The sequence below is a fragment of the Rhamphochromis sp. 'chilingali' genome (assembly GCF_963969265.1).
Source record: "Rhamphochromis sp. 'chilingali' genome assembly, chromosome: 10".
NCBI classification, from domain to species: Eukaryota; Metazoa; Chordata; class Actinopteri; order Cichliformes; family Cichlidae; genus Rhamphochromis; species Rhamphochromis sp. 'chilingali'.
The window spans coordinates 37,816,395-37,832,925 of record NC_137937.1 but is presented as its reverse complement, the minus strand read 5'-3'; the positions used below and the strand labels follow the sequence as shown (position 1 = coordinate 37,832,925).

At 45.5% G+C, this 16,531-nt stretch overlaps 2 protein-coding genes across 2 annotated transcripts; one reads left to right on the top strand and one right to left on the bottom strand.

Moving 5' to 3' along the window:
* Positions 1 to 327: 327 nt before the first annotated feature.
* On the top strand, positions 328 to 4,350 carry ctsla (cathepsin La). Its single transcript, XM_080894143.1, has 8 exons — positions 328 to 472; positions 1,315 to 1,451; positions 1,533 to 1,655; positions 1,868 to 2,020; positions 2,797 to 3,021; positions 3,226 to 3,394; positions 3,545 to 3,662; positions 3,951 to 4,350. Exons 2-8 carry the CDS (start codon positions 1,323 to 1,325, stop codon positions 4,048 to 4,050), a joined length of 1,017 nt encoding a protein of 338 aa, XP_080750269.1. The 5' UTR covers positions 328 to 472; positions 1,315 to 1,322; the 3' UTR covers positions 4,051 to 4,350.
* An 865-nt stretch (positions 4,351 to 5,215) lies between these two features.
* Positions 5,216 to 16,478, bottom strand: fbp2 (fructose-1,6-bisphosphatase 2). The gene is made up of 7 exons (XM_080894144.1): positions 15,753 to 16,478; positions 14,594 to 14,756; positions 13,230 to 13,322; positions 12,290 to 12,430; positions 11,205 to 11,342; positions 8,737 to 8,856; positions 5,216 to 5,603 (listed from the first exon to the last, which is right to left on the bottom strand). Exons 1-7 carry the CDS (start codon positions 15,923 to 15,925, stop codon positions 5,418 to 5,420), a joined length of 1,014 nt encoding a protein of 337 aa, XP_080750270.1. The 5' UTR covers positions 15,926 to 16,478; the 3' UTR covers positions 5,216 to 5,417.
* Between the last annotated feature and the right edge of the window lie 53 nt (positions 16,479 to 16,531).

The following is a 16,531-nucleotide window of genomic DNA, read 5'->3' as shown; positions in this document are numbered from 1 at the left end:
CACCACAGAAATATAAAAGTACAAAAGCAGACGTGTTTTCAGTCACACAGAATAAATCGTTATTACTAATCATTGTTACTAATAGTTTGCTGGGTGTACTTTTGAGTGTTTTCCTGAATCCTTCTGTCTTGTAATCAGCGGTATTGAGCAGCATTGGGATGAATCAGAGGCTCTGCGACTGAAAACACGTTCAAACAAGAACACGCTGATTAAATCGATTCTTTTTAAAATCGCGCTTATCTAAAAAACTATCGACAACAACAACAGCTACCCGCAGGCTGGTGAGGGGACAATCACGTGCTGCCATGATGACATCAGACCCCGTGTGGGCGGAGCCTGGGAGCAAACAAGAGCGGACCAATCACAGGGCAGCCTCGGAGCAGCTGGGTGTCCGTCCAGCCTTTATAAAGTTTAGCGCAGCGTTACTGCAGCAGGTTATTTTTCTTCACTTTCAGCGTCGAGAGTTTTTAGAGTAAGTGAAGTTTTTAATCTCGTTTTCAGGTCTGACGGTTACGTTTTAGAAACAGGAAGTTTAATCAGAATTATTTGTGGGATATTTCTTTCGCCTTTTAAACCTAGCATAAACATCGTGCCAGTGTCCGTTTTAAAAATCTGTAATTTAGCACGTTTTTAATTTAATGTTTTTTTAGCGATGATAATCAACATTTTGCTGTTGTTTCCATCACACCCATCGCTTTGTATTTCGTTCGGCTGTGTGTGCTGTGATCTGCGGTTTGTGCTTCGGTGGCAGCCATCGTTGCTTTTTCGCCTCTTCGCGTTAAATAGATTAAGAAAAGCCGGGACCCCGTCCCGCTGTGGATCAGGTGGTGTTTCTGGCCGGATGCTGGTCAAGTTTTGGTTTTCTTTTCGGTTTCCTGGTAGTAGTTTCGGTGATGGCCCGGTTTCTTGGCTCTGCGCCGGGACAGCCTATCCCGTGACTCTGCACAAACACAAACAGGCTCTGCTCATTGTCGGGGTCTGGCCTCGTTTCCGTTCGGGAATGTGCAGGAAAATGGCGATGAGGAAATCGGCAGCATCGATTTTCTTGGATACACTTTGATGATTATTATTCTTTTATTCCCGGGATCCAGCGGGCTCCTTTTGTGTGTTTGGCCTAACTGTTGCCCCACATTTGGCCCGGGGGGAGGAAGGATATGACTGCGCTGCCGGGAATGTGTTTTACTACTTAGTCATTGTGATAAATAAGAAAAGGACTGTGTTGAGTAACCGTGTTTCTGCGAAGACCTCCAGGACTGAGTTCTTCAGAATCGCGCCTCTGAAATCTGATCCTGACGCTGTTTTCTTGTTTTGCAGTAGGAGCCATGATGAAGCTGCTGCTGGCTGCACTGGCCGTTGGCCTGAGCTCGGTCCTCTCAGCCCCCCATCTGGACCCACAGCTGGATGAGCACTGGAACCTGTGGAAGAGCTGGCACGCTAAAAAATACCACGAGGTGATGCATTGTTGTTCTTTCTGTAAAACCTGGTGCTCTTCTGTCCAGCGGAGGAGGCCTGACTGAGTTTTGTCTCTGCAGAAGGAGGAGGGCTGGAGGAGGATGGTGTGGGAGAAAAACTTGAAGACGGTCGAGCTGCACAACCTGGAGCACTCCATGGGCAAACACACCTACCGCCTGGGCATGAACCACTTTGGAGACATGGTGAGCCAGCGGTTTGCGCACACACACACACACAGGCACGCACTCTTGTATGGTGAAACTTATCAAGGCTCTTTTAAACCTTTGGAAAGATGAATGAGGGAGATATCACTGGAAAACATGGCTCATGCAAAAATAAAGGTGATCTAGAAGTTTGAAGGTGTAAAGTGCAGCATGATGTCGCTTTATTTACATTCCTGACGTTGTTCCCACAGACCAACGAGGAGTTCAGGCAGCTCATGAACGGCTACAAGCATGAAGCACAGAGAAAGGTGAAGGGGTCCCTGTTCTTGGAGCCCAACTTCCTGGAGGCCCCTCGTTCTCTGGACTGGAGGGATAAGGGCTACGTGACTCCCGTTAAGGACCAGGTAACAGCTGTTTTGTTGGTTTTTTCACCCTGGTTGCTCGAGGCCCTGTGGCAGCACATGCGTAATTAAGGTGGAGCTTCCTTGGTTTTTACAGACTGTAGACTAGATCAGGCTGCAAGTAGGAGGCAGACGGAGGCTTTTTCAGGTGACACCTCGTGTGGTTGTAACAAACCAGACTGGTGCACATCAGGTGTGCTGTGGCTGTCTGATAAATGCCTTTAGGTGATTTTTTTTTTTTTTTTTTTTTTTTTGAGTCATCCTGCACAACCTGCAGGTTTCATGACCACAGTGTGGTCCGTTTTCCTTCAGTAAAATTCCACAATGCAAATCTTCAGGATTTGCATTGCTGGAGATGCAGACGCACCTCTTTACATCAGCTGTTTGCATTAAGCCTGATGTCATGTGCATTGTTCCAAATGTGTTGAAGGGCATTGCTGTAAATGTTTTGCAAGAAGATAATAAATACCCTGCAAGCAGTCAGCTTATCTATTTACTGCACTCACACCAATGCCCCTCCTCCCTCCTTCCATGAGTGCACAGCCTGTTCTCTCCGCCCCTCGACATACATTTTTCACTCGGTGCTGTCAAACAGGTGGAGCCAGCTCACTGTAAACAGGCCAAGGTGCAGCAAGTGGGTGTATACGTTTCTTTTCTGTCGTTCGATTAGTCCCCTCTGCCTTTGCTCTTAAGTTTATGCAGAAGTTTACAGCCACAAAACTCTCACATTGTGTGCTTTCATTTCTTCACCATCATCGTGTCCTGTCTGTTCTCCTCAGGGTCAGTGTGGCTCCTGCTGGGCTTTCAGTGCCACCGGAGCTCTGGAGGGTCAGCAGTTCAAGAAGAGCGGCAAGATGGTGTCGCTGAGCGAGCAGAACTTGGTGGAATGCTCCAAACCCGAGGGTAACGAGGGCTGCAACGGAGGTCTGATGGACCAGGCCTTCCAGTACGTCAAGGACAACCAGGGCCTGGACTCTGAGGAGTCCTACCCTTACCTGGGAACCGTACGTATCTCACGTGTCCTCAGCACAAATGAAAAGAAGTAATTTGTCTTTTACTGACCTGTCAGCAGTTTACTTATCAGTTGTCGGCATAATTGAGTCACTGATTTAATTCATCTATTAGTTTTTTAAAGAAAAGAGCTAACCACAGAACACTGATTCAGCGCTCAGTGTTATCCTCACTCACCACCACCTTCCCTCTTACAGGATGACCAGAAGTGCCATTACGACCCCCAGTACAACTCTGTCAATGACACCGGGTTCACAGACATTAAGAGCGGCAGTGAGCATGCTCTGATGAAGGCCGTTGCTGCTGTTGGACCCATTTCAGTCGCCATTGATGCTGGCCACATGTCTTTCCAGTTTTACCAGTCAGGTCAGTGTTTGCCAGTTATAAAACACATTTTAACTTAAAGCTTATAAAATGCACGGACAGGAGAGGAGTAGTTGACTTGACGAGATCTTCCTGCGTCAGGTTTCATGCTCAAACTGAGCTGCAGGTTTGACTCGTGGCTTTAAATTTCAGGAATCTACTATGAGCCAGATTGCAGCAGCGAGGAGCTGGACCACGGCGTGCTGTTGGTGGGCTACGGCTTTGAGGGAGAAGATGTGGACGGCAAGAAGTACTGGATCGTCAAGAACAGGTCAGTCAGGCTTTCACAGCTGCAGCGTGCTCGGCCTTCAAGTGTGTAAAATCCACTCAACAAGAGTAGTTTCACTTCTTCCTTTCAATGCTGATGAATTTCACTTCCAGTTGGTGTTAAAGCTCCTAAATGTCACAGACTTCTCAGCCTGATGCAAAACGCTCTGCTGATATGAGAGTCGTTCTAATGTAAATAGGACTGTTTCAGGCCCTTTGTATCGTCGTCTCTGCATCACAAAGGAACCAAAACCAGTCACCTCCTGACTTTTGTTTTCTTATCTCTCTGCAGCTGGAGTGAGAAGTGGGGAGACAAAGGCTACGTCTACATGGCCAAAGACCGACAGAACCACTGTGGTATTGCGACCGCAGCCAGCTACCCTCTGGTGTGAGGCCGGCTCCACCTCGTAGCACCGTAGTGGTTTTATTCTAATACTCTGGACAGGAGGGACGACGCTGCAGTCGACGTGAGACACGCAGGCGATTCTGAGGTCTCACCACCAATAACACTGATTTTAGGGAAATTGCCCTTTTTTTGTTTTCTGCTACTTCATGTTGTCAGGAAAAAATTAGCTCATTGTTTTATTCTCTGTAAATATGTACTAGGTAAGTGATCGTTACCGCTTGCTATGGTCATTGTAAATGATTTCTTTTCTACTTTTACTGTGATCAATTAAAGTTTTAAAACACTAGTCTGGACTCAGGACTGTTTTTAAAGACGTGTTTCACCCCGAGCGCTTTCCTCATCTGATTATAATCAAACTGATGTCAACATTAAACTCTGTCCCTGCAGAAGTCACAGTATTGCTCTAGAAAGCTAATGAAGTTAGCTAATGTTAGCGATGCAACAAAGCTCTGTGCTTCTGCTGGTTTTAAAATGTAAAGCAATGAGGCTAACGAGCTCACAGTATGTGGGATCTCGTGGATTTCTGATCAACAAAGGTGCCAAGTGAGAAGGAAACATGACCCAGTAAATACTGCTTCCATAATGCTTTTCTCATAAATCTGAGCACTTCTTACAGTATCTCATCCAAAGACGCCTCTAACATACGAGCAGGGGGAGCCAGCGATCAAACCAACAGCCTTCTGGTCAATAGATGAGGCTCTTTACTTCAAACCACCAAATATTTCAAGTATAAAAAGCACCTAAAAACTACACTTCATGACTGATGATCATTATTGACTTCTACTGGTTGATTACCAGATGTTAACAAGGATGAAACCTCAGTTAACATTCATGCTAGGAACATTATGGTGATAGCTTTAGATTACAAAACAAAAACCCAGCTGATTACTGTCGTACTGGTTCGTGGTATTTTAAGGCCAACTGTTAAAGATATGTGAATTCTCACTTTTCTATTTAATTTATTTATTATTTATTTAGCACTAAATAACCACAGTGGCCTCTGCAGCTGGAGGATGCTGGAAGCTAAAGGCCCTGCGATCGTGCAGAGGAAACCCTAAAATCACATGTCCCTCTGAGCACGTGGCAACAGTCAGAGGATTTTTGCTAAAAAAAAAAAGTCAAAAACAATGATACCCTGATTCTTTCTGGTGTCATATTTCTTTGTTTTTATGCAGCATATATGACCCAACACAGGCGCTTTCATAAATCATGATGTCACAGTTAATAAATCTAATTATTTATTTAAGGTTAAGCTGAATATTTAGCTGTTACCGTTAAAGCAGAAAACATCAGGTCACGACTGTGAGAAAACCACATTTTAAGAATCTTCAGCCAATCGAGGCTCCCGCAGCTTTATGAGAACTTCTTGACGAAGGACAGGTACTCGTTGACGTCATCAGGTGAGCCGACGACAAAGGGCACCCGCTGGTGGAGCGATTCAGGCTGAACGTCCAGTATCCTCTGAGTGCCCGTGGTGGCGAGGCCACCGGCCTGCTCGATGATGAAGGCGATGGGGTTGCACTCGTAAAGCAGCCGCAGCTTCAAGGAGAAGAAGAAAAAAAGGACACACTTGCGTTAATATTGAAAAGATCAGCGCAGCTGTTTACAGCTAAAGGTCACAGCTGGAATCTGAACCGCTGAATCATTTCTAAAGATGGTAAATATTCACTCTGAGACTGATAACCACCTCACAGTGCAGCCGAGGCTCACAACAGCACGTTTCCAGTTTTGTGTAGCTACAGTTTGCAGATGACCACCAACATGTCGCAGGCGATCATCAGGACAGACTCGTGTTCATGTGTAGTTTTTAATTATCACGGATAAAAACCGAATGAGTGCTGGACTCTGGACACGCAACAAACGGGATACGAACCCCAGACTAACAATCAGAGGCACCAATAACCTCACATAATACACGCACAGGTCCCAGCGCGATCTGTTATCGTCTAAGTGATGACGCATGAACCCTGCATCCGGGTCCAAATGTTTATTAAGGCTGTTGTGTTTTTAACATGTTTTAATGCTTCGTATCTGTTTAACCTGAACAAGCTCCTGTTAACTTTTACCGGGTGGGAAAAAGTTAGCGTTCATCCTCCAGCTTCACTGTGTTTATCCTCAGCTGCTGTTATTGTTCTATATTTCTATATTGTGTATTTTGTTGTACAGTTATCTTATTTTTAACTTTAATTTATATATTTTATCTTATTCCTTCCTAGTTAAATTTACCCTTTTTCATTTCCATATTTATTTCCTATCCTATTCATAGTCTTTTTTTTTTCTTTAGGTCACAGCAAAGCATTTCACTGCATATCGTACTGTGTATGACTGTGTATGTGACAAATACGATTTGAATTTAACGTAGCTGTGTCGCTAGCGATCACGTAGCACATCATTATATAGCAGCTAGCCCAACTTCAGTAACCCTACAAACGTCACTGCTGTTTAGTTTCTGTCTTCATTTATGTTGGAAGTGATAGCAGAGCTGTACGTTTGATTTCTTTCATAAATCTGTCAGTCAGAACATGCTATATCATGCTGAGGTGGAAGCTAGCGAGCTAACTTCCTGCTAACTTCTAACTCTGTTAAATGTAATAAATTCTGTTTTCATGGATGCCTGGATGTTAAACTTTGTTACACCTGGTAAAGCAGCAACGCTGATCATTTTATTAAAGATGAAAGAATTTAGACAGTTTTTAACTCTCATTGATGCCGCAGTGTTTGTGTGACTTTGGGCCCTGAAGTGGCGATTGGACCCGGAAATAATGACGTCAGACTTAAAGCCTGGATTCTGTTTCTGAGACACGCTTGTTTCTTTGACTCTCACATGTAGTGGGCTGATTCCTGGCAATATTAGAGAATGACAACAAGAAAAAAGGAAGAAAATTCTCTCAGAATTGGGAAGTGGAGTAGTTTCTTAGTTTTTATTGTGGCTGCATTTCCTTTTCTTGTGTCCATCAAATCCACATAAACCGTTTCTGATTCGTGACCTTTCAACCGCCACTTGACCTTTAGGAAAGCCTTCTCCTCTTTCTTCACAGCTGAGCTTTGGAAAGGCGTCCGTCCCACAGCGCTGACTTATGAAAAACCAGAACGCAGTGCATTTGCTCGATTTGTGGGGCAATAAAACTGTGCAGATTCACACATCTGGTGATTGTCCAGCACACAGAACTTCACCTCCAAAGGTCATGTAGAGTGTCTTTATTGGAGCGCTATGGCACGCTGACAGCATGTGTTTTATCCCCACTAAAAGCTCTCAGCTGGAGCATTTGATCTAGTGTAAGGGGGCGATCGTGGCTCAAGAGTTGGCAGTTCGCCTTGTAATCGGAAGGTTACAAGGTTGCGGGTTCGAGCCCCGGCTCGGACAGTCCCGGTCGTTGTGTCCTTGGGCAAGATACTAATCCCATGTTTGCCTACTGGTGATGGTCAGAGGGCCCGGTGGCGCCAGTGTCCGGCAGCCTTGCCTCTGTCAGTGCGCCCCAGGGTGGCTGTGGCTACAATGTAGCTGCCATCACCAGTGTGTGAATGTGTAAAGCACTTTGGGGTCCTTAGGGACTAGTAAAGCACTATTCAAATACATTTACCATTTAGTGTTTTATATATTTGTATTTGTTACATTCAGCTATATACATCAGTCAGATCAGAATTCAGACACCTGCTTGTGAAAGACATTAACTTTTTGATGGGGGGCATGTTTGGGAGTTTACGTGGTGCTTTTGTTAAGCATTAAAAAAATACCCTAAATTTGGCCAAAATGTGAAAGTTTTTTGTTTCCAGGTTACTTTTAAATGCTCTTCGTCAGTATTTCAATAATAACACCGGCAGTGAACGAGCAGGTCGTGACTATGTGCTGAAACTAGACAGTCTGAGTTTCATATTCCCGTCTTCACTGCAGTGCACAGGTTTGTTCACAGCTGCCTGCTGCCTGTGATTTCCCCTGTATTCAGTTTACATCTTATAATATATTAATCATATGTTAAGAGTTATTATTTGCTGCTGTTTTTGAAACTGGCGCTCAGCAGCTGTAGCTCGTGTTTGCCCAGGAAATAATGGTGGAAATATGAGAGATGTTGTGTTCGAAGCGCTCACAGAGGGAAGCTGCCTGGATGCACACTGACACATGAGGTTTGTGGGTTTTCTTTACCACCAGTCTCTGCTGCCTCTGAGCTTCATTTATCTCAGGACAACCTTGGATTAGTCCACGGACACATCCACGGCAGTGTCTGGTCACACGTCACAGTCAGAGTCATTTCATTTTGGAGCAAAAACTTCAATCAAACTTTTGGAGTTAAAACAAATTTAAAACTGAAACACACGTTTGTTTCTTCTTTTGTGGAGTGAACCCATTAAAGGGGACCTGCTTTGCTCTTCACACTGTTACTGATGCGTGCTGATACTAAACACAGCCAAAGATTCAGATAATGAGTTCAGTGTATAAGCAAGAAATCCCCGAGAGCCAAAACCTCAGACCTCAGACTGCTCTGAAAACTTTTTTTCCTCTTCTGGGCTCTGCGTGATGTCAGTGAGAGTCGATATCACTTTCATGTCAGGCACACCTGCTACACCAAGGCCCCATGTAAGATAAATAAGCATTATTCTGATTGGTAAATCATGCAAAGCCACTCAAAAGCACAACGAGTCCCCATTGAACAGCTGCAGCCTTCTCAGTGGTTACCTTTCCCTTTGGGCTCTTCTCATTGGCCGGATACATGAAGATCCCTCCATAAGCGATGGTGCGGTGAATGTCTGAGACCATCGAGCCCACGTATCGCGCTCCGTAGGGCGAACTGCCGTCCTGCAGGAGAGAAATTCATCTTAAATGTCACTAAACTAAATGTGACTTTCACATTTTCTATGCTCCACATCACATTTTGGTTTATTTTAAGAAATAAATTTAAACACACAGATTCCATTAGCATTAGCATTAGCATTCCCAGAGATTCTGTGACCTTTACAGTTTTCCCAGTTTGTGACTGGTATTTTATGTTGGCTGATTCTTGGATGTAAAGCATTAGTTTATCTACTTCCTGTGGTCACTGTCAAATAACTGTGTATTACAGATATTACAACCATTTAAAAACAAAGAGCTGTAGAGCAACAGCGTCATGTGACCAGCGTGTCACCGTGGCAAACCTGAGTTCAACACTCCAGCTTTATCACTACGAGTGCATTTTAAAAACTGACCTGTAAGTAACGTCTGAATGAAATGACTTTGTGATTAAATATTCTTCTCAGTGAACTTTATTCTCAGAATTTGTTGTTTAACAGGTTAAAATGTGACGACGTCATGTGACGCGAGCAGTCGAAGGTGTGTGGAGTTCCCACCAAGCGAGGTTCGTGTTCTGACCGGCACGACATGATGTAGAGTCATGTGCCTGCTGAGTCACATCCCATAAGGGTGTGTGTGTGTGTGTGTGTGTGTGTGTGTGCAAAGTAAAGCAGGGCTTCCCAAACATGACACACGATCAAAACGAAAAGAAAAGAAAAAAATCCACCTCGAGCGAAACTACCTAAAATAAAATAACGAAGTCACAAGAAAGAGCAGCGAGCAGAGAGTGAGGGGAAGTTATCGAGGGTGTGACGTGTGAACGTATGATTTATGATCTGAGGCATATTAATGCTGAGAGACGTCCTGAGCAGCAGGGGTGCTGATCTGGGAGCAGTGATCAGGGCGAGTTTTGTTTAGTGTTGAAATCTGGTCACCTGACTCTGTACGGCTGCTCCGCTGTAAACAAATAAAGCTTTTTCAAATGCAGACGTTACATTTGTGAACGATCCTTCATGCAGGTGAGAAACTGACGGGTTTAAAAAAGGAGCAGAGACTGAAAACTTCCCTGCGCGGCATTCAGAAAGTGTTGATTTCACTTTAACCTCGTGACTGAAGATCTGCTGTTTCATAAAGAAACAGAGTGTGAGTAACTCTGTGGTCACTGACGGATTGTGCTGGCTCATGATGCGCTGTGTGAAGTGTAATGTGAATGAATGAGTGTTCACAGAAGAGATATTAGCAGAAAATCTGCTGTGACGCAAACTCGGCCTGATGGGAACTGCAGCGTGTGCAGAATGGACTTTTGCAAAAACACAAAACCACCCTCGAATATACCCACCTTAGTGTGTGTGTGTGTGTGTGTGTGTGTGTGTGTTTTATGCTGTGTGAACATGTAAGAGTGCTAGTTTGTTATGGTAGCGTTACATTTAATACACATAATCCCACAGAGGTTGTTTTCCTATAGATTCGTGTGACGAGACGTCATCCTGTAGCTGCTGTGTGGAGTTTCTTGGTCTTTGTGTTTGAAACCAAACCCACGAAGCGTCGACAGAGTCATGTCTCACACGTGACACAATGCACCACTTTTAATTTGAGTTTTCAGTTATTCTAAAAGCACATAGGAGGGTTTTGTTTTGCTTTTTAGGAAAAATCAAAGGCAAAGGAAACTGAAATGAGAAAACGAGAGCATCAGCGAATCCCGGGCTGATGAAGAGGACGCTCATGACAAGCGCAGGCTTCACAAAGTGCTGAGTGTGCGTGTGCAGGCAGAGTTTCCAGTTGAGAAGCTGCTGCAGTTTCCTGAGGAACAGGATGTGCACTCACATTAGCTGTTTCACCATCCTGCAGCTCAGCTGACCGAGCCGCCACTCCTTCCTACAGCCTGACCGACCGGTCACGCTCCGCTGACTGCCCGTCACATGTTTCAGGGCATAGGTAACCTCTACCTGCTCTCGCTACACAAATGCATTGAGAGTCTTTTACTGTAAATCACCCAGAATGCACTGCATGTGCATATAGGGTTGAAGTAATTTCTCCAACAAGCAAATGAAATGGTTTTATTGAGCATGTCTAACAGTGAAGTATACACGTACCATAACACTAGACTGACCAACAAACATGTTCTCTGTGCCTGTGAGTCTGTAAATGTGTTCTAGCCCTGCGGATGCTTCGTCAGGACTCACATGACGAGTGCGAGCAGCTGCTTGTGTGTGAACTGTGGCTGCAGGAGTGTTAGATTCAGCTTTGAGCCGGCAGACCTGAACAGATGCACTGTGGGTCGATAGCTCGCATTTCTACTGCAGCTTCAGTTAAAGGTATCACATTTAAAACCATCAACGCGCTCTAAGTAAGTGGGACGCCGTGCGCGCTCTTACCTCGGGGTACTTCTTGTGTTTGAGGTATTCATTGATGGAGGGGTGGAAGTACTTGGCGTAGCCCTCGTTCATACTGTAGATCTTCCCCTTGGGCTTGATCCTCACGCTCCTTTCAGTCAGGATGAACTCGCCGACGCCCTGATAAGAAAACAGTTAGACGTTCAGTGGAAACAATAGAAATGATCAGGATAGAAAAACATCAGCAGAAGTGAACCAGCGCCAAAGGGTCAAATCCAGATGTTAGCCAGTGCCTTCCTTTAAGAGCAAAATCCTCAGGTCGAAGAGTTCAGGTGTTTAAATTACAAAGTCAAGGTGCCGCATTACACACGACTGTAAACACTGATGATACCTGATAAAGGACAACAATCCTCCTCAGCAGGACAACATTACTCTCTCCAGCTGTCGAGACCTCCGGAGGTTTCTGGACTAAATTCTTTTTCCTACATTTCTGTTTGCATCGAGACTCATTTCTTCAACGATATCATAACTAAACCTGCTTTTTAAAAAGGCTGATCAAAATGTTTTTAAAGACCAAAAAAACTCAATATCAAAGAAAAAGTGAAGTTTATTGAAAAGCTGATTAATCAAAGTTCTTCACTAAACAACAAAAGACAAAAACACAAAGCAGGACGTGATGAAGGACGCAGGCTGAAACAGGAAAACTCACAGGAAGGAAAACAGAGAGAGGGAGACGGGACTCGTGCGCTCACTGAAGAACGAGAAACAGGAAGCATCAGGTGAGAGGAATAAAAACACTCAGACAGACAGGAAGTAAAACAGGAAGCATCAGGAAATTTGCATATTTGAGACAAGAAGACCCAAGATGCTGAAAAATGATGAGAAGATGTGTACGTGATCTTTGTTTAGACTCTTTTTACCTTTGAAACCCAGAATGTGACACGAGTGAGATGCGGTCACAGGTTTCCACACCTCCACAGAGCGCCACGTGACGTTACCTGAAGGGCCCTTTTCTCTCATGGCTCCTTGTGTCAGTGATAATCTCATAAACTCGTGGTTAATCCCTCACAGTCGTGCTTTTCCCGTTTCTCTGGTTTATTGTTTCTGCCAAAGAAAGCAGTACTCACAGGATCGAGCGTGAAGAAGTTGACCCCGGCGCCTGTGCTGAGGGCCACCAGGGTGGCGCTGCCATAGAGGGCGTAGCCAGCGCACACGATGTTGTTGCCCTGCTGCAGGGCGTCTTTCTCGGTGGGCTCCCCCTCTGAGATCTGAACATCACAGCAGGGAAAAACAACAGCAGACCTGAGAGATTATCTGCAAACTGCTCACAGACTGAGTGCCTCAGTGGACAAAGACTGTAGCATCCAACCAAAAACTCACAAACTGACATCAGATTAACGTTTTTCTCATTTCAGAATAAAACATGTGGATGAATCACACCAGGGTTCATGGTATAAACCTCACGCAGGCCTGTCTGGGTGTTGTGCAATGTTGAAAAAGCTCAGCAGGCTGCAGCTGTAAATAATCAGAAGCGCTCAGAAGCCAGGTTTAGCTGGGCAGCAGCGCCCTCTTGTGTCTGCAGGATGTTACTGCACCTCGACCCTGCAGAAATCTGAAGTTTCTGAAAATCCCAGAAGCCTTTAAAGACTCGAGCAACATAGATGGTTCTGTTACAGACGGCAGCTTCACAGTATGAGAACATTTCCTGGATTTTGAAAAACGTGGTAGCGGAGTGATCGATAAAAAGGCGTGTGGTGGGAGACGCAGGAAATCTTAATATTTAAATAGGAATAAAATCAGTGTGGACACTGTGTGTCCTGTTATTACTGCACAGCATCATTGATGCGCGACTGTTTACCCAAGTAACTAATAAGTAACTTAATAGCACAAAAGCTGTATAATGAAAATATATTTAAAGTAATCACAGTAAATGTACTCAGATATTTTACTGTTGATGGTTTGAAATACTTGTGACTTCATTCAGTACCAGGATTTGGCTGTTTTCCTTGACTCGGGAGCAAAATGTTTGTGATGCAGATGATTCGGCGAGACTGAGCTCAGACTCACCCGTTTGTAGATGGCGAATATGGTGCCGATGGACGCCAAGCAGTCGATGTTACTGGAGCCGTCCAGAGGGTCGAAGCAGACCACATACTTCCCCTGTGGAGAAACACACTAAATAATGAAATATGACGATAATAATAAATTAATTCCAAATAAAAGTGAATGAGTCATGCAGCCATCTAAAACCAGTGCTGGGGGTGAGGGGCAGAGACGGGAAGTAAACAGGAAATAAACAAAGTGTCGGTTGTTAGACTGGAATCATATTATTTCAGAATAACGTGTTTATCACTCAGTGTGCTGTATTAATGCGTCACTACAGCCACTGAAAGAACCAACACGTCCCACATATTTGATCACATGACTCGCTCACCACTGGAGCCGGTGAGCGATTAGTACAGAACACGGCCATCCACCTGCATCTAAAGGTCAAAGGTCACTCTTGAGGATGCCAATGTTCACATGTTGGACAGAGAGGACAGATGGTTTGAAAGAGGAGTGAAAGAAGCATCTATGTCCACTGTGAACGCCATCTGTGAACAGAGGGCGGGGCTTATGACACCAACCGTCTGTCATCTATAATCCAGTTTTGAGATCGTTCCCAGACGCCTGAATGCCCACTCACATCCTGGGCCTGGGGCTGGGCTTCACCTGCAACCTTGGCTGATTGTGACCTACACCCGTTTTCACACTGTGGCTCGTACAGTTAGGTGGAGGATCAATAGGGGGTCCATGACCCTCTTGGGGACACTCCCACAGGGCTTGTCTCCGAGCTCCTTAGACAGAACATGCATGACGTCATTCAAACATCCAGATCCCAGATTTCACTCGTCCACCTGCGATGTTGTGGGTGATTAATACAGTTAGAGCCATAAATCTGTGCACAAAGGAACATTTCTTTTTTCTCTGTAACTCCGGACTGTGGACATCCGCCGGTACAACTACTCCTCAACCTTAAATTTCATACTCTAACTGAATTCTTCTGCCATAATAAAGCAATTCAAGTGTGAGAAATCTGACTGAGTTTTAAGCTAACAGCACAAAGCTGTATTGTGCTGACTGAATTTAATCTGAGTGCTGTGATTATGAGACACGGACCGACTGTCTGGTTTAAAATGGTGACAAATTAAAAGAAAACCTTGAAGCTTGTAAAGTAGCTCGATGCTCCACAGCTCGGCTCCTCGTTGTGCAAAATCTTCTCTTCATACTGAGCTGGATCTCCCCGGCTTAGATGTGGTGAGGTGTCACACCAGTCCTGACTGACTGGACGAGGTCACGCCCATCACCACAGATGTGATTCATCAGAGGATAAAGATGGACTCACCTGTGAGGGTGGAACAGAGACACCTGGCTGTGAGGTGGCTGCTTACCCTCTTCTCCTGGGGGGTGACGATGAGCTCCTTGTTCTCCTCAGACACCATGCAGCAGGTGCTGTAGGAGGCCCGCAGCATGTTGATGACCAGGTCGTTCGACAGCACGTCCAGCTTCTTCACGTCGTCCCCCGTCACGTTCACAGCGCCCGCCAGACCCTGCCTGCACGGACCAATCAGCAGCCACACGTTAGCCACGCCCACACACAGGACACCTGACTGAGCGCAAACCTGCTCACATCCGGCTGAGCAGAGAAATTCAGTTAGTCACAGAAAAATTCATTATTGCATTTTCCCCCACAGTGGTTTCTTCAACTGGAGATCACGTGTGAAGCGAACTCCATTCACTGAGCTGTGATTGGTTATGTAAGCTCTCTGATGATGATGCTTTCTTCACGGGCGGGCACGATGTCAGCAGGCGGTGCTTTGGGATCCGCCTGCAGCTTTAAACAAACCAGACACACTAAACTGTAAAGCGGGCTGTCAGGGTCACGCCTGCAACCCCACATTGACCTGAGGCGGGCTCCACCACTGACACTCCTGCACAATGTGACATACATGGACACTTTTTATTAAGATATCCAATGAAAAATGATGATGACATGTCTTCAGAAAAACGAGCTTTGTTTAATTAAATGTGGTAAATGTTTCCAGTCGGTCGGACCAGCAGATCTGTGACTTCACACTAAATCATTTTATGCTTTTATGATTTGAGCCATTTGTCCAGATCTTAAAATCGCTGCTCTGTTCACACTTCAGTCGTGAAGCGGACCAACTCGGACCCTCAGATGGGCTTGTTTTGGCCCCGGAGCCGCGTGTTTGACACCCCTGCCCTTAAAGAATTTTAACAATGCGCACAGCTCCGTCCTTTCACTGCACCATCTTTTATTAAAGTCACGATTAGAGTGTTGAAATCACACAAAGCTGTGTGTGCTGCTTTCACTGCAGCGGTGCGACCTTTATCCAGCACAAAGCCTCCGTTCATTCTTATTGTGCAGTGTTGAAATCAGAGGAGATTTATCTGTGACGGCTCCTACACTGAACACAAACAGCCAGTCGCTCCACCAGCTCTGTGACGGAGGCCGACCTCCAACAGCAAAGTTCACGCACAGCTTTGTCCCCGCATGCTGAACTGTCTCTGTACGTAGGTGATACTCACAGGTGGGCCAAGCCTGCCTTACGCACAGCAGATGAAATTGCTTTGATGGCCGTCAGCATGGCGTTGATGAGCTGGGTCAGCTCACCCGTCGCCCCTTTAGCCTGGCGCCCCGTCTCGATGACAAACCGGGTCAGGGTCCATACGTCCGTCTCAAACGCCGACTGGTCCGACATGCCGGATCCTGGTTCTTCTGTCCTTCCTGCTGGGCAGCAAGCTACGAGTGAGCCTCCTCATTATGAGCCTCGTCCTTTACGTGCCCAGAACTGTGAAGCTGAGCTGATCTATTTGTGAGCGCAGCCGAGTGGAAGAGCGGGTGTGTAGGTGGTGTCGGGTGTCAGCTGCAGACTGGCACGCTTTAATCCTGCACAACACTTTTATCAGCTCTTTAATTCATTTAGGCAACAGGTTTACAGGCTGTTTGACAACAGGCGCCCGAGGCTGGGGTGACGTGGCAGCTCTTTGGGACGTTTAACCTCACATGAACCTGACAGCAGGTCTGCAGCAGATTCTAAACATGCATCCAGGTTTACAGTCAAAAATAATCACGGCTGACTTCGAGGTTAAGGTTTAAGACACTTCAGCTGCTACAAAAAGAAGCTGAAGTATTTGTTTCAGTTTGATGTTGTGTGTCTTTGTGTTACAGGCTCGGGGACACAGATTCGATTCTGCAGCCGTGTTTTAGCACAACAGCAGATCAAGTGAGCTTTAAATGTCAGTCGGCTCTCTGAGCTTCAGCTGACCCCGGCTTAAAGGTCGACTCCACTGAAATAAGTATCTTT